The sequence below is a fragment of the Pseudophryne corroboree genome, chromosome 3 (genome assembly GCF_028390025.1).
Source record: "Pseudophryne corroboree isolate aPseCor3 chromosome 3, aPseCor3.hap2, whole genome shotgun sequence".
Classification (NCBI taxonomy): Eukaryota; Metazoa; Chordata; class Amphibia; order Anura; family Myobatrachidae; genus Pseudophryne; species Pseudophryne corroboree.
In genome coordinates this window covers 627,650,854-627,666,744 of record NC_086446.1, presented here as the reverse complement: position 1 = coordinate 627,666,744, position 15,891 = coordinate 627,650,854, and the positions used below count along the sequence as shown (strand labels likewise).

Below are 15,891 nucleotides of genomic sequence, written 5' to 3'. Positions count from 1 at the left end.
CCCCTTTTTGTGGTACATGCAGTATCAGAGATATGCAAAGCCTCCTTCATTGCCGTGATCATATAACGTGTGGCCCTACTGGAAAATACGTTTGTTTCTTCACCATCGACACTAGATTCGGTGTCCGTGTCTGGGTCTGTGTCGACCGACTGAGGTAAAGGGCGTTTTACAGCCCCTGACGGTGTCTGAGACGCCTGTACAGGTACTAACTGGTTTGCCGGCCGTCTCATGTCGTCAACTGATTTTTGTAATGTGCTGACATTATCACGTAATTCCATAAACAAAGCCATCCATTCCGGTGTCGACTCCCTAGGGGGTGACATCACCATTACCGGCAATTGCTCCGCCTCCACACCAACATCGTCCTCATACATGTCGACACACACGTACCGACACACAGCAGACACACAGGGAATGCTCTTATCGAAGACAGGACCCCACTAGCCCTTTGGGGAGACAGAGGGAGAGTTTGCCAGCACACACCCAAGCGCTATAAATATATAGGAACAACCCTATAGAAGTGTTGTCTCCCTTATAGCAGCTTAATATATCAAAAAACGCCAAAAAAGTGCCCCCCCTCTCTGTTTTACCCTGTTTCTGTAGTGCAGTGCAGGGGAGAGTCCTGGGAGCCTTCCTCGCAGCGGAGCTGAGCAGGAATATGGCGCTGTGTGCTGAGGAGATAGGCCCCGCCCCCTATTTCGGCGGGCTCTTCTCCGGTGTTTGTGAGACCTGGCAGGGGTGAAATACATCCATATAGCCCCAGGGGCTATATGTGATGTATTTTTTTAGCCAGAACAAGGTATTCTCATTGCTGCCCAGGGCGCCCCCCGCAGCGCCCTGCACCCTCCGTGACCGCTGGTGTGAAGTGTGTGACAACAATGGCGCACAGCTGCAGTGCTGTGCGCTACCTCATGAAGACTGAAAAGTCTTCTGCCGCCGGTTTCTGGACCTCTTCACTTTTCGGCATCTGCAAGGGGGTCGGCGGCGCGGCTCCGGGACCGGACTCCATGGCTGGGCCTGTGTTCGATCCCTCTGGAGCTAATGGTGTCCAGTAGCCTAAGAAGCCAATCCATCCTGCACGCAGGTGAGTTCACTTCTTCTCCCCTAAGTCCCTCGTTGCAGTGAGCCTGTTGCCAGCAGGACTCACTGTAAAATAAAAAACCTAAAAACTTTTTCTAAGCAGCTCTTTAGGAGAGCCACCTAGATTGCACCCTGCTCGGACGGGCACAAAAACCTAACTGAGGCTTGGAGGAGGGTCATAGGGGGAGGAGCCAGTGCACACCACCTGATCCTAAAGCTTTATTTTTTGTGCCCTGTCTCCTGCGGAGCCGCTAATCCCCCATGGTCCTGACGGAGTCCCCAGCATCCACTAGGACGTCAGAGAAAGGTTGATTCAAGTGAAACGGGGAGACCACCTTCGGCAGGAACTGCTGTCTCGTCCAGAGCTTCTCTATGTTCTCGTAAAAGATCAAGTAGAGACTTTTACACGATAAGGCCCCCAATTCTAACACATGTCTAGCAGAAGCCAGGGCCAGTAACATCACCGTCTTCCACATGAGGTACTTGTCTTCTACCGTCATCAGAGGTTCAAACCAGGAGGACTGTAGAAAGCGTAACACCACATCTAAATACCAAGGTGCCGTAGGCGGCACAAACAGAGGTTGTATGTGAAGCACCCCTTGCAAGAAGGTCTGAACTTATGGCAGGATAGCCAACTTTTTCTGGAAGAAGACGGAAAGAGCTGAAATCTGGACCTTAAGCCTTTATCCACTCCAGTCTGCAGGAAACAAAGGAATCTTCCCAAGTGGAATTCTGCAGACAGATATGTGCGTTCCTCGCACCAAGAGACATATCTCCACCAGATATGATGAGTGTTTTGACATCACAGGTTTTCTGGCTTGCACCATAGTGGCAATGACCTTTTTAGAAAGCCCTTTGTGAGCTAGGATGTTCCGCTCAACTTCCATGCCACCAAACGAAGCCGCCGCAAGTCCGGGTAGATGAATGGTCCTTGCTGAAGAAGATCTCTTCTTAGCGGAAGAGGTCAAGAGTCCTCTACGGACATGTCCAGAAGAGCCGTGTACCACGCTCTTTGGGGTCAATCCGGGGCAATCAAGATTGCTTGCACTCCTTGATGCCTGATCTGCTTGAGCACCCTTGGGATCAACGGAATCAGGTAGACCAGCTGGTATGGCCAAGGCGACGTCAGCGCATCCACTGCGCTCGCCTTAGGGTCCCTGGTTCGCAAGCAATAGCAGCGAAGCTTCTTGTTGAGGCGAGAGGCCATCATGTCGATCTGTGGGCAGCCCTACCTGTCAATCACCTGTTTAAACACCTGAGGGTGTAGTCCCCAATCCCCTGGATGGAGACCGTGGCAACTCAGGAAGTCTGCTTCCCAGTTGTCCACTCCCGGAATGAAGATTGCGGACAGTGCTCTTGCATGTCCTTCTGCCCAGAAGAGTATTCTTGACACTTCTAGCATGCAGGCTCTGCTTTTTGTCCCTCCTTGTCGATTGATGTACGCTACAGCCGTGGCATTGTCCGACTGAACCTTGATCGCCAGATCCTAGAGCATAGGGGAGGCCTGAATCAGAGCATTGTAGATGGCCCGCAGTTCCAGGAAGGAAGTAGGGCCTCCTGCGTAGACCACCTGCCCTGGAACTGTACCCCCTGTGTGACAGCTCCCCATCCTCTCAAACTCACGTCCATCGTGAGGAGGATCCAATCCTGAATCCCAAAGCGTCGACCTTCCTGCAGGTTGGAAGACTGTAGCCACCACAGGAGTGAAATTCTGGCCTGGGGTGACAGCCGAATCATCCGGTGCATCTGAAGATGGGAACCGGACCACTTGTTCAGGATGTCCAATTGGAAAGGTCTGGCATGAAACCTTCCAAACTGTATCGCCTCGTACGAGGCCACCATCTTTCCCAACAATTTTATGGAAAGATGAATGGATACTCGTGCAGGTCGGAGAACCATGCGAACCATTTCTTGAAGTGTTCTCACTTTGTGCTGAGAGGAACACTTTCTGTGCTACTGTATCCAGTAGCATCCCCAGAAACAGGATCCGCTGAGACGGTTCCAGTTGGGACTTGTGCAGATTGAGGATCCATCCGTGGTGAGTCAGAAGTTGGACAGTGCGATCTATGTGGAGCAATAGAAGCTCCCTGGAACTCGCTTTTATCAGGAGGTCGTTCCAGGTATGTAATTACGTTGACCCCCTGGACCCTGAGCTGAAACATCATTTCCGCCATCACCTTCGTGAATACCCTCGGAGCTGTGAACAAAACGAAGGGTAATGCCTGAAACTGGTAGTGATCGTTCAGTAGGGCGAATCGCAGATAGGTCTGATAAGGAGGCCAAATGGGGATATGGAGGTAAGCGTCCTTGCTATCCAGGGACACTAGGAATTCCTGTTGCTACAGGCCCGGGATCACTGCTCTCAAAGATTACATCTTAAATTTGAAAACCTTCAGGAAAGGATTCAAGGACTTCAGATTAAGAATGGATCTCACAGACCTGTCTGGTTTTGGTACCATGGACAGACAGGAGTAGTAACCTTGTCCTTGTTGTTGCAGGGGTACTGGAACAATGACCTGGGACTGAACCAACTTGTTTATGGCCAGTAGTAGCGTACCCCGCATATTTTCCAAAGCTGGTAAGCCTGATTTGAAAAATCGTTAGGGAGGAGCACCGTCGAACTTCAGCTTGTACCCCTGAGAGATAAGGTCCCTTACCCATGCATCTTGGCAGGAACCTTTCCAGATGTGACTGTAGTGACGTAACCGAGCTCCCACCACGAGATCCCCTCGAGGTGGGTGGGCACCATCATGCTGAAGTCTTTGCGGAAGCTGAACTGGTGCTCTGTTCCTGGGAGCCGGTAACGGCTGGTTTCTTAGGCTTACCTCTGGTGTCTCTAGCTGCATTGGAGGCCCCCCTGGCCCTAGATCGAAATCTGGAGGACCGAAAGGACTGAGTAGACAGGCCCGGGTTGGTACGTCTAGCAAGCAGAGCCCCCGAAGGAAGAAACGTGGATTTCCCAGCAGTAGCTTTGGAGATCCATGCGTCCAATTCACCTCCAAAGAGCCAGTCACCTGTGAAGGGAAGAGATTCCACATTACGTTTGGAGTCAGCATCAGCAATCCACTGATGCAACCATATGGCCCTGCGCGCAAACACAGCCATAGCCGTGGTCCTAGCATTAATATTGCCAATCTCTTTAAGGGAGTCACAGAGGACCCTAGCCGTGTCATAAATGTGTTTTAGGAAAGTTACAGTAGTTACAGTAGTAACTAAGGTCATATCACCCGAAAGACCTTCCTGAATTTGAGTAGCCCAGGAATGAATGGCATGTGTCATCCAGCAACCTGCAATGACCGGACTTTGAGCTACACCTGCAGCAGTGTATATATCTTTCAGAGTGGATTCAATTTTCCTATCTGCCGGGTCCCGTAAAGGAGCCCGGAGCGGGAAGTACCGCCTTTTTAGAAAGGCGAGAGACTGAGACGTCTACTGCTGGAGTTACTTCCCAGAATTTCCTGCCTTCAGTGCTGATTATTAGCATCCTCCAGGGGGAGCTTTAACACAGCCAGAATAGCCAATATGAGGGGTTCAATAGGGGTGGAGTCCCCACTTATGGGGTCCACATCATCCCCGTCATCCTGTATATCTCCATCAGTATCTAATAGAAGTGCAGGTAAAGCACGTTTTTGTGCACCTGTAGTGGACGGGGGGGGGATGGGGGAGTGTTTAGCAGCTAGATTTGCCACTGCTTGTTGCAGTTCCTAAGTTTTATTGGCATTTGCAGTGAGCTGAGATGACATATCAGACATCATAGTTTTGATAGCCCCCAGCCAGGAGGGCTCTGGACACTCCCCCACATTGCTATCAGCATTTTGTGCTGACTGACTACACTGCTCACATGATATTGAGCCAGATAAGCTAGGGGAAAATCAAGCATTACACAAACTGCATAACTTCTGTTTTACCATTGTGAAGAAGAAAAACAGGTATAATACACATACAACACAGCTACATACCACACCCTACAATACAATCCTGCCCTATTGAATGTAAGAGGAGACACAGGAGAGAGGACACCAGCGCACCCAACGCTGCACAGCCCCAGTGAGGCTGTCAGCGTTTCACATATAAACAGTGGACTGTCTAATGAAAAATCCCTCAGAGGGATGATATTTGTGCACAATATAGCGGCTCTCCCCCTCTACACCCGGTACCAGTGATCCAGCGTGTGACCGTTACGGAGGAGCTGTGTGAGGCTGCTGCTGCTTATGTAGAGGAAGGCGCCAAAAAGCCGCTGAGCCCGCTCTGATGTAGCTCCGCCTCCTGCTAGGGCGCCGGAGCTACTGTGTAATCTTTATACTGCCCATGTCTCCTAAGTATTTGTAGCTTCACATAAATGCTTGGTACAAGGTATTTAGCCAGTCTGACGCAGGGGCCAAAGCGGGTCCCCCCCAGGAGGGACCCGTACACCTCACCCGCGCTTCTGCCGCACCATGAACCAGGGGACCTCCCTAGCGGGGTCCCCGGTGTGTACTCACCACTGATGATCACCTTCAGGCAGCGTTAGGGGTGTGCGGCATGCTGCGGCATGCTGCGGCTGCGACACCCAAGGCGCCATGCCCCGCTGAACAAACAGCGAGGAAGCGGTCTTCACCTCAAGAGGCCGGTGACCGCACCCCCCCCCCCCCCCTAACTCCCACAGTGCAGGTATGCTGTTGCCCAAACAGCATACCGAAAGAAATAAAACTTTAACAGAAATAGAAGAAAAAACTCTGAGCTTGCAGAGTGTGCATCCTCTCCTGAGGGCACTTTGTTCTAAAGTGACCTGTAGGAGGAGGCATAGAGGGGAGGAGCCAGCACACCCAGTTGAAGAAATTTAAAGTGCACTGGCTCCTTTGGACCGTCTATACCCCATCATACTAATCTGTCCCCAATATTCCTTATGAATGCTAGAGAAATGGGCATTAGTACACCCGACCTGTATTCCTATGCCCTGGCGGTCTAGTGGGGTCCCTGCTCGGTGACAGTGTCCACGCCAGAGTTGCGGTCCATCTCCCTAGACCGTGACAGGAACGTGTTTTAATGGCGGGTCCCGCCTGGGGGACCCTCTTACCTCATCCCCGTAGCAGCCATGCGAACCAGAAGAGCATCTGCGACCGTGTGCCTAAAGCCGGAGTGTACCCGGGAACAGGCTGCGGAAGTATGCAACGCCGCTTGGGAGGTGATGGAGCCGCAGCACAGAATGTCACACTGACATATCAGCGCTGCGGCCCTTGAAGTCTTCTTAGAAAGCTTTTCAGGGCTGCCCAGTGCAGCTCCCCTGTTAAGTGACCTGCTGCTGCAGGCACCAACTCGACACTGAGATCCAGTGCCTAGAGACGGGGTTTATAGAGGAGGCCCCAATGCATTCTGGGATGACCTAAAGCATTAGCCTGTTGGTGCCTCTGGATCAAGATCCACTCTACACCACCCATGTTTCCCTGTGGAACACAATGTACCCTGCTGCAGAAATGTACTTTACTAAAATGTAATTGGTTCTCTTTAATAATAAATAATAATAAAAAATGTAAATGACTCTAAACTGTGAAACATTTCAGCCTGCCAAGACTCACACCTGCTATAACAATACTACAAAGCCACAAGTAACTAAAGCATACAACTGGCAAACAGTTGTCAATAAACTTTGTTAAAGACTGCATTTTTTTAAAATAAATAGTAAAGTTATACTTTGCAAAGGGCACTGGAGAAAATTGGCACTGCTGACTCACTTAGTGCACGTTACAATGTAACATGGAAAATATTTTTCCCATAAAGTGAATGGTACAATTTATTAAACTGCATATAGCTGTATACAAACAACTGAAGAGAGGGAACTTGGAAAATGCATTGGGAGGGGGGGGGGGGGGGGGGGGGGCAATTCTGGTTCAACAAACTAAACTTGGGGACTAAAGTGAATGTCCTCTATGGCCTAGTCCAAAACAATCTCCTCTTATACCCCTTTCACATCTCCAATGCCGGATCCCACCCGGGAATTGGATACGGGTCCTTCCCGTGTGGGATCCGGCATTGGAGCCTCAGTGCTGACTTCCTGACGTGGCAATATGTCGGGCCGGTTGCCATAGCGGTGGGAGGTGGAGTCGGCAGCAGGGGCGTAGGTGGAGGTGGCGCTGGGAGATGAGCTCATCTCCACGCCACCTCTCCCTATGTAGTAGTCGGGTCCCCGGTCGCATCGAACCAGGAACCTGTTTACACTGCCACTGACCCGGTATTCAACTCGGGAATAACCCTTCTTATTACCCATGTAGAATTACCAGGTCAGGCGATCTGGGAAATCTGGCAATATGCCGGGTCGATACCGGGTTATTTTTGCCATGTGAAAGGGGTATTGGGCCTAATTCAGACCTGATCGTAGATGTCCTAAATTTTGAACATCTACGATCAGTCTTCTACAGCACAGGGCTAGTCTGCCCCACGTCAGGCCTGATCCCCCCCTCCCCATAAGTACAAAAGCATTGCGTTTTTGTACTGGAAGAGTAGCTCCCAGCCAGCGCAGCTCCTGCGCGCTAGCAGGGAGCTACTCGTCTCTGCCCGGGTCGCAGCAGCTGCGTGTGACATCACGCAGCCACCGCGGCCCGCCCTCCCAACGGTGGCGGCTCTCCCAACGCGGCCCGCCCCTAAACGGCGGCCAAACGCAGCCGGCCCGCTCCCTCCCGGCCAGCAACTGCCTCTGCCTGTTAATCAGACAGAGGCGATCACAGAGCTAAGACAGCCGTCGGCTGTCTGGCATGCGCCGGCACAGCACGTGCAGTTCAGACCTGATCGCTGCTGTGCGAAAATGCCCAGCAGCGATCAGGTCTGAATTAGCCCCATTATTAGATAAGGGTTATAGGAGTCACTCCCACCACACATATAAGCATTGCAAATTTCTATATCCTCCCAACTGAATACTGTACAGATCTTTCAATACTATAATAATAATAATAATAATAATAATAATAATATTACTTGATATCTTGATTATTATAGTTTAGCAAGTTTACCAGTTTGACAAAACAGTTGAGATGATACCAGACCTGGGCCAACCTGTGGCTCTCCAGCTGTTGTGAAACTATCTATAGTTTGTTTATCTATAATTACGGTTCTCAAGGAAAATATATAATTTTGATTAAATATTATAAAAAGTGCTCTAATACCGGACTGGTTGAGGTAGTGTTTGACGATTGAAGAGACTCCTTGGGGTGTAACCAGGTTATAAGAGCCATCTTTCATCACCATCCCTTCTACTGCAGCACTTAATGGTGTACAGATGCCTTTAGCTACCAGCTCATCATGAAACCTGAGTGAGAAAAGAAAATGTTGGAGATTATAACACCGTCATCCTTTCAATATTTTCACCACAAAAGACTATGAGGTGCAATAAATTTTAATTCATTTAACATAAGCTCTTGTTGGAAAGTAAATATAGCTAAACCACAACTGCTTCTCTAGTATTTAATCCAGCAAAGCCTACACATGTGAACAGTGAGGTACAGTATGAAGCACAGCAGCTATAGTTTGCGTCTATACATTTTGCTGCAGATGTGTCTTCAGACGGCAGGTCCCAGTTAGCCAGTGTCGGACTTTCGCACTTATGGGTATTTTTTTTCGCACAGCATAGTGTATTTTTCGCATGGCAGCCACACACAGCAGGATTGCAGTGTTCTGAGGGTTTTCCAGGACCCTATTCAGAAAGGACTGCAAATTCTGCTTTTTAGCAGAAATTACAATCTTTGTCTCACATGCTGGGGACCGCCCATCCCAGGACAAGGCCGCCTAGCATGTTAACCGCCTCCAAACCCCCCTTCCCCCCTGCAACCATACACTAATTGCAATCATGCTGCAATTAGTGCGCAGTCGCAAAAAGTAGGGACGCCTCCTGCCGGCACATCCTGGCTGCGACGGCAGGAGAGCCGCCGCCATCTTTTTGATCGGAGCGGCTGTGTGTGACTTCATGCAGCTATCCTGACGACGCCCACGACATGCCCCCCCCCGTTCAGAAGCCGCCGCCCCCCATTTCCCTGCCGCCGCCTACTTTCCATTACGCGAACTCCTCTGCCTGTCAATCAGGCAGAGGCATTTGCATTTACTGTGGGACACCCACAGAAAATGCATGCAAATGCGCAGGATGGGGCATGCGCATGCCGGGCAAGCGCAAAAATTCCGGCTGGATTGTGATTTGCGATCCAACCTGAATTAGGCCCACAATTTGTACCTTTCTCGCAAAGTTGTGGCAGTGTAAATTCACACAATGCTGCATGGTGGGTCTCTTGTCTGTTTTCTGAGATTAACCTCTGTTGTGCACTGCTGTAGTGTTGTACAGAGTCGTATTACCTTGTCGCATTAGCAGTGTGAAAATGATGCAAATCAAGGAAATTATTGAGTGGAAAAAAAGCATGGCACATCTTAGGGGCTAATTCAGACCTGATCGCTGCTGTGCGTTTTCGCACAGCGGGCGATCAGGTCCGAACTGCACATGTGTATGCACCGCAATGCGCAGGCGCGACGATCCGCAGCGACGGGGAGCACCAGGAAGCGTCGGGATGGAGTGAAAAATCCAATCGCACGGCGAACGCAAGACGATTGACAGGAAGAGGGCGTTTGTGGGTGACAACTGACCATTTTCAGGGAGTGTCCGGAAAAATGCAGGAGGGACCTGGCGTTTTGTGGGAGGAATCGTGACGTCAGCTCCGGCCCGGATCATCGCAGCAACTAAGTCCTGGGTTGTGCAGAGACTGCACAAACTTCTATTTGTGCAGCTCTCCTGTACATTCGATCGCACACTTGCACAGCTAATTCCCCCTCCCTCTGTAGGCGGCGACTACCTGATTGCAGGGATACAAAAAATGCACCCCAGCGATCAGGTCTGAATTACCCCTTAGTTACATTTTCATGGCGCCCCAAATACCTCAATTTCAGGATAGGTGTATGTGGAACAGGGATGGACACGTGCTGTATTAGAGCCCTGGTATTGATGTAACTGCTCATGAATAGGGGGCGTGTTCACAGTTCATGGGGTGTGGCCTAGCGACATGCCCCCTTGTCTCTCTATGCTGGGCAGCCAAGCAGAGCGCTGGGAGGTGGAGTTGCTTGGCCAGACCCTGTCTCCTGTGCCACAGTGATGAGCAACCTTGTGTGGCTCGACCAGAACATCATACCATCGGCCCTTCTGGCCTTTGCCTGAAGTGCCAAATGGGCAGTCCGACCTTGATGTGGACACAGTTGTAATTTATGCTCCAACTATAGCCTGCTCTAAATTTGCAGTGTGCATACAACAATGTGCCGGCTCCCTGCAGCTCACACCATGATAATAGGGACCATGGGCAATACCTATTGCCTTTAACATTTGGAGATATTTACTGCCAGGGGAACAGATAAGAAAGTTGCAGAATAAGGGCCTGATTCAGATTAGTATGTAAACCCAATAGGGTCGAAGTTCCCAACAGCTGCAGCATGATTGACAGGCTGCGTTCATTTGGGGGCAGGGAGGAGGAGGTGCCCACCAGCGTTTCTGAAAACGGGGGCATGCCGCTTGATTTCGGGGAGTGCCAAGGCCATGGTATGCGCATATTTCCTGGCCTCGTTTAGGGAGCTGCGGCGGCCGAAGGTTACTCTGCAGGCTGGTAGTTTTGCAGAGTGATCCGATGCAGCAGCGGATCACACATGAATGCAGGAGGCGTCTATTTACACCAGAAGCCTCCTGCTGCATTAGCATATGTAAGCATTGCTGTTGCGTGCCAGGCCGCAGCAGCGATGCCAACACCGTACAAATGGGAATCAAGCCCTATACTGTATGTCAGAATTAAACATTTAAAACAAATGAGTTAAGTAAGTGTCTGTTTACAAATAGAGAAGCTTTGATTTGCTTTTGTGTTGACCTTGCAATTACAGAATAGGGTACATAGGGTTTTTTTAGGGGGGTGTATGAAAAAAAAAATTTCATTCCTCACGTTTTGTGTTTGTGAGCGTACTCCGGCGTCACGGTGATGTACTGGGCTCCCAGGTCAGCCGTGCAATTTGGATCTGTGGGAGATCGGCTTGTTGACATGCGGCCTCCTAAATGGTCAGTAATGAGTCATTAATGCATAATAAAACAAAACAGTTTTTATATGAAAGATGCAATTTTAACCCAAAGTGCTCCCAAGCAGGGTCACAGTGGGAACTTTTCCACAGCCATGTCTAATCATTTCCTATACATTAATAACTGTACAGATAGGCTCTTAGCTCCCTTGATGCTGTCATATTATTGCAAATTGGTTTCAAGCCCGAAGCCACTGACCTGGATGAGTAGATAAATGCTCTCAGCTCAGTAAGCGTGCACTACATACACAGGCATTTAAGGGACCGAAAGCAGATGTAAGGATGGTTACATTAAACACTGCAGTGTGTCAGTGTCATACATACGCTTTTATAATGGAACTGCAACATGTGTGTTCCTCTTTTAGTTCCTGCTTTTCTTCCCCTTTTGTCCTCCGTATATTTTATAAACTGTTATGCGCACTCACTTCAACTGACTGCTAAATGTGTATTTACACTGTACAATGTTTGTAGCCATCCTGCATCCTTAACATCACAAAATACAACCATCCCATTGGGCATGGACAGTCCTCAGCAATGTGGTAGGCAATGGCAGGGTGAACAAGGGATCGCAGAGCTGCTAAGCAATAGTTACAAATCATGAAACAACCCAAGAGAAGGAAATCTGATGTGGTAGCAGTTTCCACGGGGGAATGTATATGTGCATTTAGATTATGGACATCGGGGCTGAATAACTTCTGGTCTGGCCATCCCACCCGGATATTAAATAATGGAACATTATGTAAAAAAAGGATTTTAATTACCTATCGGTAAATCCTTTTCTCGTAGTCCGTAGAGGATGCTGGGGTCCATATTAGTACCATGGGGTATAGACGGTCCACCAGGAGCCATTGGCACTTTAAGAGTTTAACAGTGTGGGCTGGCTCCTCCCTCTATGCTCCTCCTACCAGACTCAGTCTAGAAACTGTGCCTGAGTAGACAACATACTTCGAGAGAAGGAAATACACAGATAGTGGCGAGATTCATACCAGCTCACACAACATGCAAATCTGGCCAACATGCCGGAAAACTCAGCAATAGCTGAAACAGTACTGAAACAGTAAAGAACGCAGAACTTACCTAGGAACCAGGCAGTACTGAACCAAACAACCACTGCAGGATAAAGAAGCGCTGGGCGTGCGCCCAGCATCCTCTACGGACTACGATAAAAGGATTTACCGGTAGGTAATTAAAATCCTATTTTATCTTACGTCCTAAAGGATGCTGGTACCATGGGGATGTACCAAAGCTCCCAGAACGGGAGGGAGAGCGCGCAGGCTCCTGCAGAACTGCTTGACCAAACTTGAGAGGTCATCAGAGGCCAAAGTATCGAACTTGTAAAACTTAGCAAACGTGTTCGATCCAGACCAAGTAGCTGCTCGGCAAAGCTGTACAGCCGAGACACCCTGGGCAGCCGCCCAGGAAGAACCCACCTTACGAGCAGAGTGGACCTTAACAGATTTTGGACACGGCAATCCTGCCGTAGAAAATGCATGCTGGATGGTGAACCTGATCCAGCGGGAAATCGACTGCTTAGAAGCAGGACACCCAATTTTCTTGGGATCATAGAGGACAAATAGAGTCAGATTTTCTGTGACGTGCCGTCCTCTTCACGTAAATCTTCAAAGCCCTCACAACATCCAAGACCTTTGAAGCAATTGAGGAGTCAGTAACCACTGGCACAACAACAGGTTGGTTGATATGAAAAGCTGACACAACCTTAGGAAGGAACTGTTGACGAGTCTTGAGTTCCGCCCTATCTTCATGGAAGACCAGATAGGGACTTTTACAGGACAAAGCCCCCAATTCCGACACACGTCGAGCCGAAGACAGCCAATTGTTTCTGGAAGAAAATGGACAAAGCTGAGATCTGTACCTTGATGGAGCCCAATCTCTGGCCCATATCTACACCTACTTGCAGGAAAAGGAGAAAACGTCCAAGTTGAAACTCCACCGCAGGGAAATTTCTTGGATTCACACCAAGACACATATTTTTTCCAAATTCGATGGTAATGTTTAAACGTAACCCCCTTCCTAGCCTGTATCAGGGTAGGAATAACCTCGCTCGGAATACCGTTCCGAGCTAAGAACTGGCGCTTAACCGCCATGCCGTCAAACGTAGCCGTGGTAAGTCTTGATAAGCGAACGGCCCCTGCAGTAGATCCTCCAGAAGAGGTAGGATCTTGGATCTTCCAGCAGTAGATACAGCAGATCCACGTACCAAGCCCTCCTTGGCCAGCCTGGAGCAATGAGGATTGCCAGAACTTTAGTTCTTTTTACAAGTTGTAGAACTCTTGGAATTAGAGGAAGTGGAGCGAATACATACACTGACGTGAACACCCACGTTACTAGTGCGTCCACCGCCACTGCCTGTGGGTCCCTCGACCTGGAACAGTACCTCCGCAGCTTCTTGTTAAGGCAGGAGGTCATCATGTCTATGTGAGGAACCCCCCACCAACCGGTTACCTCCTCGAACACCTCCGGGTGGAGGCCCCACTCTCCTGGTTGGAGATCGTGTCTGCTGAGGAAGTCCGCTTCCCAGTTGTCTACTCCCGGAATGAAGATTGCTGACATTGCTACAGTGTGCCTTTCTGCCCAGAGGAGGATTTTTGTCACCTCTGACATTGCAGCTCTGCTCTTCGTTCCGCCTTGTCGGTTTATGTAGGCCACTGTGGTCACGTTGTCCTACTGCACCTGAACAGCCCGATCCTGTAGAAGGTGTGCTGCTTGAAGAAGGCCATTGTATACGGCTCTTAGCTCCAGGATGTTTATCGGAAGAAGGGACTCCTGACTTGACCACCTTCCTTGAAAGGTCTCCCCTTGAGTGACTGTTCCCCAGCCTCTTAGACTTGCATCCGCGGTTAGAAGGATCCAGTCCTGAACTCTGAACCTTTGTCCCTCCAGAAGGTGTGGTAGTTGTAGCCACCAGAGGAGCGAAATCCTGGCTTTCGGAGACAGACGTATCCTCTGGTGCATGTGTAGGTGAGATCCCGACCACTGGTCCAAGTGATCCAGTTGAAAAGATCGAGCATGAAACCTTCCGTACTGCAGAGCCTCGTAGGAGGCAACCATCTTCCCCAGAAGGCGGATGCACTGATGAACCGACACCCTGGCAGGCTTCAAGACATCCCGGACCATGGTTTGAATCACCAACGCTTTCTCCACCGGTAGAAACACCCCCTGCACCTCCGTACCTCCGTGTCGAGGATCATCCCCAGGAAAGACAGCCTCCTTGTCGGCTCCAGATGAGACTTTGGAAGGTTCAGAATCCAACCGTGCTCCTTGAGCAGATGAGATGCGTCGTGAGAGCAATGGATTTTAACAACTTCTCCTTGGACGATGCCTTGATCAGCAGATCGTCCAGATATGGAATTATGTTGACCCCCTGCGTGTGGAGGAGAACCATCATCTCTGCCATCACCTTGGTGAAGACCCTCGGTGCCGTGGAGAGACCGAACGGCAGTGCCTGAAACTGATAGTGATCGTCTAACATTGCAAACCTGAGATAAGACTGATGCGGCGACCAAATGGGAATGTGGAGGTACGCATCCTTGATGTCCAGGGATACCAGGAACTCCCCCTCCGTCAGTCCTGAGATAACCGTCCTCAGAGACTCCATCTTGAATTTGAAGTCCCTGAGATAAGGGTTCAAAGATTTCGAGTTTAGAATTGGCCTTACTGAACCATCCAACATCGGAACCACAAAAAAGGTTCGAATAGTAACCCTTGGTCAAATGATGAGGTGGAACTGGTACAATGACCTCGGACACTATCAATTTTCGGATAGCATCCAGTAGAATAGATCTGTCTGCCGGCTAAGCCGGCAAGCCTGATTTGAAGAATCTGTGAGGTGGGAGAGTTTGAAACTCCAGCCTGTACCCCCGGGACACAATATCCTGTATCCAGGGGTCCAGGCCAGACGACACCCAGAGGTGGCTGAAATGCCGGATTCTTGCTCCCACCTGACCTTCCTCCAGGCTTTGCGGTCCACCATCATGCTGAGGACTTTGAGGTACCAGAAGCAGGCTTTTGGTCCTGGGAACCTGCGGGAGCAGGCTTTTTGAATTTGGCACAATCACCTCTAAAGAAGGTGTGAGAGGGCTTGTTCTTTCTAGGCCTAGTTGGCCGAAATGACTGTGACGTGTTGGGAGTAAAAGGCTTCTTCGTAGCCGGTGCAGCTGAGGGGAGAAAAGGAGACTTACCCGCGGTAGCCGTGGCAATCCACGGATCCAGCGCCTCCCCAAACAGAGCCTGACCTGTATAGGGTAGGCTCTCCACACTTTTCCTGGATTCCGCGTCCGCAGACCACTGGCGCAGCCATAGACCCCTGCAAGCCGAGAAGGACATGGAGGAGATCCCCGCAGCCATGGAACCCAGATCCTTCATGAATTGTGAGAGGAGAACACTTCCAGACGCGCTGTCACAGCTGCCAGCAAGGGATTGTCAGTCCCAAAGAAAGAGTTTTAACAACAAAATATACTGAAGCTGGCGCTGGCTGCCTTTCCAATAATTAAAACAATTAAACAACTATGGATGATGAAAAAGATATTTAGATTTATTACTAAACACTAATTAATAAAAACATGAATAAAATCAAGAAACAAATTCATATAAAGTTAGGGCATAAATGGAGCTGAAAAGATTTAGAATGTGCTGCTAAATGAATGTCCACTGGGGATCCCGGACTGGAACGCTGGACCAAAAGTTCCCTGGGGAAATAAGTTGAATTACAGCTGGTTTTACCCGTATAATCGG

At 49.7% G+C, this 15,891-nt stretch overlaps 1 protein-coding gene across 3 annotated transcripts in view; it reads right to left on the bottom strand.

The window, feature by feature from the left end:
* RNLS (renalase, FAD dependent amine oxidase) overlaps positions 1–15,891 on the bottom strand; it is a 627,109-nt gene that overhangs the window by 439,396 nt on the left and 171,822 nt on the right. For all 3 annotated transcript variants that reach the window (XM_063961709.1, XM_063961707.1, XM_063961708.1), the window contains 2 exons: positions 11,010–11,115; positions 8,217–8,359 (listed from right to left, as the gene is read on the bottom strand). In XM_063961709.1, the coding sequence (XP_063817779.1) occupies positions 8,217–8,359; positions 11,010–11,115 (249 nt within the window). The remainder of the gene's footprint in view (positions 1–8,216; positions 8,360–11,009; positions 11,116–15,891) is intronic.